This window comes from Mastigoproctus giganteus, chromosome 6, assembly GCF_048544385.1.
Source record: "Mastigoproctus giganteus isolate SK-2022 chromosome 6, ASM4854438v1, whole genome shotgun sequence".
Classification (NCBI taxonomy): domain Eukaryota; kingdom Metazoa; phylum Arthropoda; class Arachnida; order Uropygi; family Thelyphonidae; genus Mastigoproctus; species Mastigoproctus giganteus.
This window is the reverse complement of record NC_143580.1, coordinates 54,185,612-54,200,233: the sequence shown is the minus strand read 5'-3', so window position 1 is coordinate 54,200,233 and position 14,622 is coordinate 54,185,612. Positions and strand designations below refer to the sequence as shown.

The 14,622-nt window shown below is 37.6% G+C and overlaps 1 protein-coding gene across 1 annotated transcript in view; it reads right to left on the bottom strand.

Moving 5' to 3' along the window:
- Positions 1-14,622, bottom strand: part of Rpn2 (Regulatory particle non-ATPase 2) — a 459,562-nt gene that overhangs the window by 56,736 nt on the left and 388,204 nt on the right. The window contains exon 18 of the mRNA XM_090375965.1: positions 9,521-9,635. Coding sequence (XP_090232091.1) covers positions 9,521-9,635 — 115 coding nt within the window. The remainder of the gene's footprint in view (positions 1-9,520; positions 9,636-14,622) is intronic.

Sequence of the window (14,622 nt, the reverse complement as noted above, 5' to 3'; positions counted from 1 at the left end):
TCTTCGAAAGGTACCCCCCTCTCTTGTTTGGGGTTTTCATAAAAAAAAAAAAAAAAAAGTATTCTTTGTTGAACTGTGAAAACTGATATGTATTTCGTAGCCTTGATTATTATTATAATTGACTTTCATTGGTGCCAATCGCTTCACCGCTTCTCGTATTCTGTCTTTCTCCTTTGTGTTCACGTTGCCACTGACAAATCTGAATTCTGCGCGATACTTGTTAATGTTTGGCCGTTTTCATACATCCTTATTATTTTAATTTTCTGATCCAACTGGATCGCTTTACTTTTCTTGATAGATTTACTACTAAAATACAGGAAATACTACTAAATTTACTACGCACTAAAACAAACTAAACATTTGTTTACTATTTATTACTTGAATTTTATGATTTCTGTTTTTTTTTTTTTTTTTGGTTTTTTTATTATTATTTGGAATCTTGAAGTGTTCCGGTTAATCAGATCCCGGTAAATCGAGAGTTTCCTGTATAAGTTTTGGGGCAGAGGACCAAATTGTCGAAGCATATAGGGATACAGGAACGATACATCTTTGGATATATTGGTCACTAGTTGCTGGCTTCGAATCGCGTTTATCTTCTGTCTTACAGCCCATATGGTAACAAGAGTTTTTGATCTGATGTTTTGAAAATGCCTTTGGAAGGTGAGGCACTTGTCCCACGTCACTCCTAGGTCGGTGTATGAGCTGACTTTCTTCGCCTTTGCTCCAGTAATAGATAATTCGATTTGATTTTTTATCTTCTTGTCAGTTGTGCTGACTGGTCAGAGTTTAGCCATAAATCTATTTTATCTAAGTATAAACGAAGTTCGTGAAGATTGGCGTTGGCGTGGATATTGACTTCGGACACAGGAGCTCTTTCGTTAGACAACAAAATACTTTATATCATCATCATAAGAAATAAAATTACGATTCTGCGATAGAAATGGTCCCAGGGAGGCAGCGAACTGACGTAGCCCAGTGGTCAGGAGCGAGAGTGCATAGCACGCGTTCCTTGAGTGGACCGGGTTCAAGTCCGTGACTACTAAATACGATAAATATTTGTATTTACGATTTATTGTAAACTCTACTGACTTGGTTGTCGTGCCGGAGTATAAACAGAAATTTAACTAATTTAACTAACATATTGTTGGTAAGAATCCCTGGGTGTATTCTGTACGGAATTCTTGATGTTATACAATTAAGTGCCTTGGCTTCAAAATGGTCTTGATAATCTGTAATAGCTTGCTTTCAATGCGGAAATAAACTTTCAATATATTTTCAAGTGCGGGTAACGATACATTATCGAAAGCTGCCTTTATACAAAGGGTACTAGGAAAGTTTTGCAATACAGCTTTGTTTATTTAATTTTTTCAAAGTAATTTCTTCTACATTCAATACACCTCTCCATCCTCCGAAACCAATCTTTAAACCAGTTCTGCCAAGTTTCACTAGGGAGTAAAGCACACTCGTTGTCCCAAGCCCGTAGAAGGTCCTCATCACTGGAAAACCGCCTCCCTTTTAGCTTCATTTTCACATGCGGGAACAGTGCAAAGTCGCAGGGCGCAAGGTCTGAACTGTAGGGAGGGTGCTCGAGAAGTTTCAGTCCTGTCGTGGTCAAATATTCGGTGCAGGCTTTGGCGCAATGTTTTGAGCATTATCGTGATGGAGGTACCAGGTGTCCATTCTTGACTTTGGCCGCAGGTTCTTCATAGATCCAATGACTTTAGGCAGGCATTGTTCAGTATACCACTTAGCTGTGACTGTCTTCTGCGTGCCCAAAACGACACGTTCCACAGTTCCACTCGATTTGAAAAATACAGCTATCATTTTCTTCTTTACAGATCGGGATTTTCTGACAATTACGGGTGTGTCGTCATCATCAAAGACCCAAACTTTGTTTTGAGCCTTGGTCGGCAGATCGTAATAGTACAGCCAAGTCTCGTCACCTGTCACGATGTTGTTCACATACCGAGATTGTCCCTTATCAAACTTTTTTAACATCTCCCGGCACCAAGTCACACGTCGTGTCATCTGCTCTTCAGTCAGTTGATGCGGCACCCAGAGAGAACAAAGTTTCTTCACGTGCAAATGATCTTGCAGAATCGAACGAATTGCTGGTGCATTTAGGCCCAAAGTATCCTCTATCTGTTGGTAGGTCACTCGCCTGTTGTCGTCAAGCATTTTCCTCACAGCAGTAACGTTTTCCTCCGTAACTGACGTTCGTGGCCTTCCTGGCCTCTCAGAATCCTCCAGAGTGAAATTTCCCCTTTGGAATTCTCTATACCACCTGAATATCGTTGTACGATGTGGACAATCATCATCTAGTGCAAGAGTCATTTCTTCTAAGCACAGGTCTATGGTTAAACCACGCACGAAATTATACCGCAAAACTGTCCTTATCTCATTTCGTGACCACGATGCCATCGCAAGCACTTTACACTCTCACTACTAATGAATAACTGAGCCCATCGACTTGGCGCGGCGGCTACTATGCACGTATGAACATGTCTCAACATGCAGCAACAAGCAGCTTCCTGTGATTCATTGTTGCGTCATATTGCAAAACTTTCCTAGTACCCTTTGTATTAAGGAATATTATGTCAATTTGGGCCTTTTCATTTAAAGCGTGTTGCATTCTGAAGAGGGTCTCCAATAAATTAGTAATAGTGGATCGTCTCGGTACTACAGTATGGGGGTGGGGGTGGCCTGTGCACAAAACAATGTTCTGTTAAAGAAGAAAGAATGGCTTCTTCAAAGAGTTTTAAAAGAGAACAACTGATCAATAGGGGTCAAAAGTCTGAAGAGTCCTTAGGGTTCTTTTTTGGCACCGGCCTCACAAAGTAGTCATTCCATCTCGAAGGGAGAACCGTCTTTGAGGATGTTTTGGAATATCCTCAACATCAACAACATGCAACAACACATCAACAATATAGATATTGCATATTTCTAAAATAAAAATAGGGAACCGGTCGGGGCCGATCGTAGATTTTTTAGACAAGGAGTTAATCGCATTGATGAGATCTTCTCTAGAAAATAGCGACGTTGGATAATGGATTCCCTCTAACGCCGCCACTCTGAAAAATATATTGCGTCATATCCTCTGGCTGATATTCTTATACATTTCTAGCTTGACGTTCAACTGACAGGCTTTCGAAGCTCTCCTTAGCCCAGTGTTGTTGTTGTTGTTGTTGGTTTGTATTTTATTGGCGCATTAGCATCTCAGGCTATAATGCGCCAAGACCAGGTAATATATAAAAATTTAAAAATTTATCCTTTCAGTGACCTAAGTAGTTAGGCCACCATGTCCAGATATATAATAAAAAGCTTATCAATAAAAGAAAAAACAATAACGTATAAATTTTAAATACGAGTAAAAACCTTTATTGATATAAAAAAGCTAAAAACAGCAGACACATTGTCATTGTCGGATAAAATTTGACTGAGTGTATATGGCTCAGTCAGATGATTAAAAGCGGTAAAACGGATATTGCTAAAATCTGGACAGTCAACTAAAATGTGTCTTATTGTTAAAATTGTGCCACAGGACTCACACATAGGAGGGTCATCAGCCCTCAGCAAAAACGAATGAGTCAAATGACTATGTCCTATGCGGGTCCGGGCAAGAACAACTTCCTCCTTACGATTCCTGCGCAGACTCTTTAGCCCAGTGTATGAATGTGGTTTCTTCCATTTCGAATTTAGTAGCCTTTCTGCTCACAATTCGTTTTGATGTAGTTTTCCAAGAACCTCTTAGTGTGCATGTCGTTTCTTTTTCAAGAAAATGGCTCTTTTTTTCTTATAGTCCGTGAGGTCTTCATTAAATCCTGAATTTTTCCATTTCTTGTAAGCCTTTTGCTTGGCCACAAATGCCTGTTTTAAATACTTGTTGAATCACGGTTTAGATTTGTCCACGATTCTTACCTCCTTAGAGGCACCCAGGCCAGCAATAAATAAGAGCCCTTTTTCAATAAAGTTGGTAGCTTCATCCACCGTTTTATTGTACAGATCAATCTAGTTGTAGGTTTTTAAATGTTCTAAAATAATTTCGGGTCTAACAAACTTAAAGGAGTATATTTTTCTTGGTCTGACGAGTTTGCACATTGCTATGTTGCTCACCTGCACAATTGGATGGAGAAATTTCGCAACATATTCGGCAGTGATCCGACTGAAATTTAGTTTGAGGGATGGTGTTTTTTATGTTAATCATGTTATGGTACAATAAATCCAAAAGCTGCTCTCCCCTAGTTGGAGGCGTACCCAGAAGGGTCAGTCTTAAGGTTTGGAGGCTTGCATCTAGGTGTTCTTTAGCATGATTGTGTCTTGGGCTAGGCATATTAAAATCTCAAGTTACAATCACAGGAATATCAGTGTTGTTGTTATTTGGTTTTTAGGAGCATTAGCAACTAAGGCCACATTGCTCCGGAGATATGCGGTGGTCATTCCCTGACCTTTCCGCATCCTCCGTATTTGGTTGTCACGGGCTCGAACCCCGGTCTAATCAAGAAGCGTGTGCTACGCACTGCTGCTCTTGCCCACCTGGCTACGGAGCCGCCAAGGAAGGAATATCAGTGGCAAGATTCTCTGTTATCCAAACAATGCCCACCACACAAGCTGTCAAAATCTAATAACGTTCAAATCTAAATCGCGTCTGTATAAACCTCTTTCGGCCTTTTATATTCCCAGCCATTGAAATCTCAGGAAACTAGGTGGCCTGCCTCCACGGGACAAAGTGTGGAAACAGTGAGTCCCAATAAGGGCCCAACGGCTAAATGGCCAGAATAACAACGGTACACAACACTACACATATAGGGAGCCTACACACTTTTAAATCTCTGGCCTTGACAGAGTACTATCTCACACTCACAATGAAAACTACGCGGAGATGGGGGGGGGACCCCTGGTGCCGTGAGACCCAAAACACACTTTACACCTCACCAGACCAGGTAAAAGAATTATCAAAGGCTGTTATCCTAAACAAATATCTGTCGTCTTTCTGTGAATACGCCGCCTGTTTTGGGCTTAAACTAAACCCTGAAAAATCCAAATAAATTACCTTCTCACCTAGAGCGCAAGCAGACCTCAATCCAGCAGCCTCTCTGCAGCCCTCCACTGCGGGGCATGTTCGCGTCGCCACTCATTCCGTAAAATTCTTAGGAGTGGTAATGGACGAAAACCTAACGTACAAGGTTCAAATCCAGCAACTGTGTTCAAGAGCATTACGGGCTTTCTGGGGTATGAAACTTGATCTCTGTAGAGCGCACCACAAGGAAACAGTCAGAAAATTTCTCCTCTACTACTTTAATTCTATCATCAGTTATGGTACTGAAGTGTGGTCCGCTGCTCCTATGTCCAGTCTGAAGACGCTCTGGGTTCTAGAATTCTGGGTCCTAAAGTGGGCCAACAATTGGGTTCACCTACCCTATACAACATCAAAATCACAGCTCTGCGTAAATCTCAGATACACCCCAGCCCAGCACTTGGCATATGCGAGGAAGCTCACGTTGGTACTGAATATGTGCTCCGCTGTTCTTGACTTCATCAATATCTGGGAAATCGTAGGATGGAAAATCCCGGATAGAGCCATCAGAAACCCTCCAGTGCTCTGTTCTAACCTGCAGAAGCTTTCGACCTTCAAGTGGCACTTTCCGAACAGCATCATCGGTGCGCCGAACTCCGCAAACATTGATTTGGAACTGTGGTCCAGAGATTCTGCCTACAGAGAAGAAATGCGCAAATCCATAGTCAAGTGCCGTCAGCATTCCTGCAATTGTCAGCGGAACTAGTAATAACTCCCAGTGAAAGATTTCCAGACTGTCTCAATGAGTTGCATCATGTATATAATAACTATATAAACTATATAATATAAGCCCTGTATAATCACTATTTCAGAAGAACCAGCTCAAATTGTAATTAGTTTTTAATTTAAATATGATTATGTTAGCTTTGTGTTGATGAAAACGAGCTATTAGCACTGTCTATGTATTTGCTGTGTACCTACGGTAGCTTTGTATGTACTAAATGTAACGTGTCCAGTTAAATTATTAGATTCGTCTGGTTGCCTGTAGCGGGAATCGTATCCTACATTTATTCAATGTATCCTACATTGAATAAAAAATTGTACTATTATTATTATTATTATTATTTCAGAATATAGGGTATATCTGCGAGTAAATACAATGAAGTTTTTTTTTTTTTTTTTTTTGCTTTCTCTCCAAACTATAAGTTTCAGATTCGTCTCCACAAGGGCACACTTAGTTTGGAAGATAAGGATTCATTTTTTAGCTGCATTCAGTGCGATAAAACATGCAAGCTACAATACTGGAAATTTTCCAATTTGCTGTCAAACTATAATTCAACAACTGCAACAGCAGAATAAAAATGTACGGAAGAAAAAGAAAATTTTCGTGAATTTGATTAATTTTATAATTTTTTTCCCCTCCAAGACAGTCAGAAGATAGGAGCTGTACACGACTGAGCTCCACAAACAAATTTTCTTTTATTGTCACGGACAACCAACCACGTAGTACTACAAGAATTTATGACAATGACGATTCACTGCTTCCAAATGGGATGCCACTATAAAAAGAGATGGTGGCTTTAGCAGCGTCGTGCAGGTTCGAAGATGCGATGTATGAAATTCAGCTGCAAGCCAATAAGGTATTAATATCCATTTACTTTTTAATCTTATGAAAGCTGAAGACAGATGAAAACAACTTAAGAAAAGTTTAGATTTATAGATAGCCATGGCCGTAGCTATCTCCTAACCAACTACGTCGTCTCTGTTCTTTATTTCAGCATAGTTCTTTTCCACTCCACTACTTCTCCCTGTCTGCATTTTGAACGAAAGTGTTGAGAGTGAAGGATAAGGAAAAATCACATTCACTGCCGACGCTTCATTGGATTTTCTTGGCATAGTAAAGGTATGGGATAGTTAGTTTCATACACGAGCGACCAAGTGGAATTCAAGGAGACGCACAAGGTTTAAGAAATCTGGAGGCGGTGCATAAGAGGAGATGTCGAAGCAAACTCCCAAGTGCGACTGAAGAGTAGTGTTGAAGGCATCACACAACTCCTACGAAGAAACTGTTCTAACATACTCCATAAGTATTTCAAGGAAGGAAATGCTTCTGGCACTTACTTAGCATGAAGATTCATCTATACTCTACTGTAGCCTGTATATATTAAAAAAAAAAAAAAAAAAAACCTCACACAGATCAGTTCGTTGGAGCAGAATACATGTAGTCGTCAGAAGAAGGGCTTTTCAATTTATACTGTTTTATTTCTTCCTCTTCTTAATAAATCGCCGAATGCTTAGGCTTAATTTCACTGATGGTATCCGACCGTGTAGCATTATTTATTATTAATCTAACTTGCAAATAGTAAAACAGCAAAATTAACGTAAGAATCCTCAGAACATCGTAGGGTACTGTCATGGTGATTTAGCATTTATATCTTGATTAGAATGTCGTAAATATTCCTCAATTTACCGTCACTTTTAATTATCTTTGTCAACTGTGTCTGGAGAAAATGAGAGGGCAGAGATCATCAGGAAGGCTGCATCCCAGTACCGCCCATGCCACTAGGAGGTAAGCCACATGTCCTCGTAGGGTCTTATTAAAACAGACCAATTTCTGCATCAACTGGAAATGCACTGCTGGACCAGTGAATGCCAGCAATCCCGTACCACAAGGAGTCTAATTCTGGAAACCAGCAAAAAACAGGATGCATTAAAGGATACAGTTGCCTTGAATTTCAAATATTTATTTGATCTTTATCAGTGGTCAGATAAAAGTCCAACCAGCAGACATTTCAGAGGGTACATCCAACAGTCTTATCAGAAAATAAAGATGAACAAGATGGTTGCTTGTCTTGATTGTAAATTTTCAGTGTGGCCAAGAATTCAGTTGTCTTGCATTCGTGATCAACTAGAGTCCTTTTCAGTAGTCATCCCAAGGAAGCAATAAGGAAAAGCAATTGTTACTCACTTCAAAAGAGTCAAGATTGGCGAAGGGAACGAAAGAGAGGTCTTACAAAAAAAGGCTTCAGTTTTGCAAACTGTAGCATCTGGAGACTAGGCAACTGCGAAGTGATCTGACTAAAGCGTAGAAGGCTTGAGCAACTCAATGCAGATGGGATTCTTCTGCTTGCTCAGACTATGCACACAAGGGAACATAAATTAAATTTGAGGAAGAATAATTGCAGAACAGATGTGCGGAAGTTCGCCTCAGCTAGCAGTGGTTGATTGTAGGAACAAACTTCCATCTGTGGTTGTGGAAGTGGGTAGTTTGAATAAATTCAAAGAACTGGACAAATTATTGGAGGGGATGAACAGGTGATATTGGAAGGGGGTTTTTTTGGCTGATGCTTTATCAGCTTGTTCTCTCGTATCATTTGCTATTAATACATCTGTAGGAATCTGATTTGTGTTTTATAGCATAGACTCCTGTATATAAGGTAAATCGATAGGTAACATTTTAATAAAGATTTTCTTGAAAAGTTGATGGCTGATCATTATGTCCCAATTTGATTGAAAACTTATAAATTCTTTTTTAATCATATTTTCGAATAAAGGAACATTATTCCGTTTCAGGTGTGAAACTTCCATGAAAACGATCAAGCACACAAAAAAATTTCATATTTTACATGCGAAAATTTACAGTAACATATTTCTGTACATTCATTTCTTGAGTAACGTTGTTAATTCTGAGGCAATTTTTCCAATCTCGCCTGGATTTTTGTAAACAGACGAAAAAGATTCACATAAATATCTTCTTTACTGGTACCGTAATATATTAGGTATCTTATAATCATGTCACTTCATGCAGCATATCGATGAAATTGTAAATATCCGGCTTCTCTGAAATAGATATCTAACTTTCTTATTGAAAGTACGGACAATATATTGAATAATAAGTACTGTAGCAAAAGTACTTACTTATTATCCAACATATTGGCCCTAATTGAACAGAGACCAATAGTAAAATCCAGTAACATTATGACAAATTCATAAAATTCATTCATGCAGCAGACTTTCTGTTGTTTAAACAAGACCCATCGTCAATTCAACACAACTAGTTGAAACCATATCAAATTCATTCTAACAATGAAAGTAGAAGAATCGCACTTCAAATTCGGATAAGTGTTTGAAAGAGTGGAAGATTACGTGCCCAAGTGGGAGTCTGTAATTCTTCCCTGAAGGCAACATAAGTGTGGGTGTGATGCATTCACAACCTGTGAATCGGGTACAATCTCACAAAACTGCATGGGAAAAGAAGAAGAAAAGAAGTATGGGGAAAAGCGATCTATCAATCGATTCTTCTCATCGCAGATCCCGGTCAAGGTCTAAACCCAGCAAAGAAACATACGGCCCCATAATCGATACCTTTCCAGACATCTCTAACCTACTCTATTGATCAAATTATATATATATATATATATATATATATATATATTTGTATATATATATCAATTTTTCTTCACACTCTTTATTCAGAATCGCAATTCAGTTTGTTTGCCTACATACCTTGTTTCCAGTACCAGCACAGGATATACCCAGGGCCATGGCTGCTCCATACCTAACGTGTGGATTGTAGCTTTCAGACAATAAAGATACCACGCTGGGGCACTGTTCTGGAGTTCTGAAAAACGAAGTTTTATCCATTTAAAGTAAACAAATAAATACGTTATCTACATATAACGCAACCAAACTTTTTTAGTCTTTAGCATATATACAACTTTTCAGTTTAACTGGCAGCTGTTTTAAATAAAAAAAATTTAAAAATCTTTAACAGTTACAGAGAAAACTTTAAATCGGAGATTTCGTTTTTGTTAGGCTTCAGGTCTGTTGGTCATATGCCAACTATTTCCCAGTTTAAATCCTACATATCATCTACTGTCACTGCAAGACAATCTAAAATATGTGATAACAACAACAAATTCGTGTATCAGACTCAAGCCATTCATGATTTCCACACACATGACTTCTCCTTGAATAAAGATTTTTTGTTTTTTAATTGCAAATACGGAGTGAATAAGCCCTACCCATCAGTTAAATAGTAATATACTTACAAATCAAACTCTCAAATGTGATTACGTATCACTGATTGATAAAATAAGCGAATAGCTCATAAGACTACATAAAATGTTTATTGAAAACATGAACTCACCACACATTTTTCAATAAAATTCTGGACTCGGATTTTAAAAGGGAGGAAAAGCAATTAACTGAGGATGCCTCCGTCTATGGATCCAACTTCAGCCATTTCTCAACGTGACAATGACAGAAGAATGGAAACGCAAAAAATTTAAATGTGTATGTTGCATTTTGGCTCAGAAAATCACGGTAGTAAGCAATGGGAAAGCATCCAGGAAAACTGATGATCTGGTCCTTCGTCAAGTTTCTTTTATCCAGAAAATGCACGGTGACGGAGCCGTATTAACATTGAAGTGACCTCGTCCGCGTACAAACTCTCAGTGGCAACAAATTGTTTTACTAAGACCGTTTCATTTGGGCAGCGGAGAGACTTTTTTTTTTTTTTTTTTGGACGTTTCACACGGTCCTGGAAAAACTGTAGATCAAACAGTCACCTCCCTGAAGTACATTGAAAAAATTCAATTTAGGAAAGTAATATAAAGTGGCACGAAATAACTTTAACTCTGCAAAAAGAATTATGCAGAAGCTGCATCTCTACAGGTCGAACGGCGATTTAACTTGTGTGTCTTAAACAGAATCATATACCCAGTTTAGCCAAATGAATATCTCATATTTTACGTTTGAAAAGTCTGAAGATAAGTGGAGGAGCCAAAGATGAAGTCGTTCGACATAGTTATTTTAACGAGTATCTCATGAGTCATGTCAAGAACAATTCATTACCAGACACCTGTGCTATAGATTGTATTACGGCTTTGAGTTATTACTATTTAGATGTTTTTTCATGACCTAACAATACCGTAATTCCATTTTCCAAAAAAAAAAAAAAAAACCCATTTGACATCGATTATTAGCATTTTTGTATTATCTCAATATTTTTCTAAAGAAATTAGAGAAATTATTGCATCCGACCGTATTTCATGATAGGACACAATCCATTCATTATATCTGTTCACATAGATCGCCAATTTCTTGTCTTTCGGCTAGAATTTGAGGCTTGGAACAAAAACATCTAATTTGCATATAGTATTCCTTCATATAAGTTCAGCTTACATGGAGTTGAAGTAGAAGAGCTGTGAATTTTAAGGACAGGTTTCCAGGTAAGTGGGCAGTTTATTCAGTCTCATATTTCTGTTATTTATTAGAAAAGGGTTTTCAGATTATAAACCAGTTTCTGTCGGTGTACTTTGCTTAACGACAGGGTTCCTCGAAAACAAGTCGTTAAGTGAATATTTCCCATATACTCTTATGTTAAAACGATATGTGCGTTCATTTAAAAAAAAAAAAAAATTAAGTAGTAAAATTTAAAAACGACAGTTGTTAATGGGAAAGAAGTAGACTGCTTACATAAGTGAGGTAATAACAACTGTCTATCTAAGCAGGGTGTAATAAGAGAAGACTGAAACTCATGCATCATTGGCTTATTTAACACTGAATATCTCCATTTAGGCCTATAACTATGGAAAAAGGAAGATTTTAGTAATGATTATTATTTTCTTTCTAAAAACGATTATTTTTTTCCTTCTTATTTATTTATTATTTTTTTTTACTCCAGTCGGTCACAGACAAGAAAGTTTCTTCCACTGTAGGTGAATGAGGTCGTTTCAAATGTCTTAGAAATTCATATGTATACTCAAAACATAACAAAGTGTATGTGTGTTGGGGAAGCTAGGAGCCCCATAGTTATAAGACCATTTACTGCCTAAAAACGGGATGGTTAGCTATGCTGCGACCATCAGTATATTTCAATAAAAGATTGTAGAATTTCATCGAATACTTGGGAAACTTTTCAATACTTTTGATGTTCCATCTCTGAGGAGTGAGGAGGATTTACTGCGAAATACAGTAGCAAAATTGTTCGAGATGTCACCAAATATGAACCACTACTTTAAAATCGGTTACATCCCAGTGTGCAATCAATGATCGTCTTTCCGGCATCTTTTATAAAAATATTTATACTCCATTTTAACTTTTAGTTGTACATTGGTGGGAGGGGGAAGAGCATTATCACACAGGGGATGAGTGAGGAAAATTATTCGCTTTTTAATAATTCCACAGCTTTGTAAAATCAGAGAAAATTATTATTTTCTCTGATTTTAGACTTAGGCGGTTAGACTTGGTTAAAACATCGAATTACAAAGAAAACAAGCATACAAAAAAAAAAAAAAAAATATCCTTACAGCATTTGACAAGGATATTTATAACATAGGCCCAAGCAGTGATGTTATTAAGGTCCATGCCAAATTTTAATGTTCTATCTCTGAGGAGTGAGGAGCAGGCACAAGAATAGATTTTATATATTCTCAATAATAATCATAAATGTATTTATTTATATCTCTTCCATTTTATGTAAGCATTATTTCTAGATCTGAGACATGAAACCACCTCACCCCCACCAGTTAGAATATAAAAATTATGAAACTAATAAAATGATAGTGAAGAGATTAAGAACAGATCAACTCTTTTAGTGCAAAGTTTTTATAGGGAATTTGTTATTAATATCGGCAAACTATACATAGATGTTATATTTATCTTTTTACCTTTCCCTTTATTGAAAAATAAATCCCTTGTACAAGTAACAAAAACTTTTTCCAACAAATTGGAAATGCATTTCCAACTTATGTCGGCGCGGATTTCGTGTTACAGTACTTACATTCTATCCTAGTACATGAATTTTTCGTTAATGCTTTACTGCCAAATTTCTTATGACTACATATTAATTTTAAAACTTTGCCCATATGTTGCCTTTGCATTGAGAAAATTTATGAAACTAGTTACACACTTATTTTTTTCTTTTGCCTTGATAAAGAAAGACATCTTGAATCCACATTGTTTTCCTTGAAGCATACGCATCTTCTTAATTCAATCTGTGAGATTTCCTGCATCAGGAAATATATAAATTGATATGCCTCGACGTGGCCACGTACCAATTTCTGTAGCAATAATCCTTTATGGCCACGTAGCCAATCTGTTATTGTTGTTTCCGGCCAATAATTGAATTAGACGCCTGCTGTACCTAATGAGGTCACGAACAAACGGAGGAATGCGTGCCAACATTTAATTAAACATAACTAATAGCCTCTGCTGTCTCTGCACTTGCTCACCCACATGCCGTATTTTAACCGACGTCCTGTGCCAGCCCGCTAGTTGTATATGTTACAAGTGACTTAATCATTTTTCCACACATGGTTTGTGCTGATGGACAAAATCGGAAACAATTAACTTGTATATAAGTTGTAATCAAAACGTTTCACGACTGAACTAATATTTATGAATTGATGAAGCTTATGCTATTCGAACGGATCTCCTTCGAAGTAGTCTACTTGGCATTGTATACATTGATTTCAACACTTCAGCAACTTCTGGAACATTCCCGATAAAGTTCTTTTTGGAATTGCTAATAGTTCCTGTAGAATAATTTTCTCAGTCGTTGCAAATCTGTGACTTTTCAAGGGAGGTTTAAGCTCGAATGAAAAAAAAATCACAGGGAGATAAATCCAATCAGTATGGTGGACCACAGCGATGGATCTCCGTACAACTGTTTTGTAGTACTCAAGATTTGTGATTAATGGTAAAGTTGCGGGGCAGTAACTTCGATGAAACGCGTCGCATTCCCAAATTAAAATTGATTCAATCAACCACTAAATCAGTGATTTTTGAAATTGAAGAGGAGTTAGAACCAGAATCATATCTGACGGACAAAAGGTCCTTTTAAACCCCGTGAATCATTCTTTTATTATGCTCAGTAAAATCACTCATTTTAAAACGTTTGTACTCAACGCGCTAATTCACACTTACTGCGAATAAACGAGTGTTTCATGCTTTACCGCGTAGAGATGAGCCACCGAGCACGTTGCAAAAAAGTCACGACACCGCAATTTCAAAGATAGAGTCAGTACCAAAACTTTTTAATCATATCTCGTATAATGATGATGTACAGAATTGATGATTCGTAGAATTCAACTACTGGTTCGTTCGGTAATAATTTCTGGCGTTTGCTGACAGTTTACTGTCGTTACCTGGTTTTGTTAATATTCATTTCAAGGAGTTTTGAGTCATTTGGTGCCTCATTCATTATAACTGAAGCATGTCACATATGATTACTCAAAAAAAAAAAAAAAAAAAAAAACCCACTTTCCCTCGGTTACATTGCAGTTTTGATAAATATGTTGCCTTAATTTTCTGCAAAAGCCAAGAAGACGTAACCAATGTGGAACAACGATCGTTTAAAAAGAGGTTTAATTGAACAAAGGAGTTAAATGAAAGACAATCAGTTAGATAAACAAAATAGCTGCTAGTTTTAAATTAAGAGGGACAGCGATTCAGTTGCCTCATGTAATGCGGAATTCACTTTGAAAATTCTTGGTCATACCCCTTGGGCAATCCGACAGAACTGTTCAGACAAAGTAAACATTACTGAAACATTTGTCACCCCTAGAAAAAATATGAAAAAACCTGCAAAATTTAATAAATGC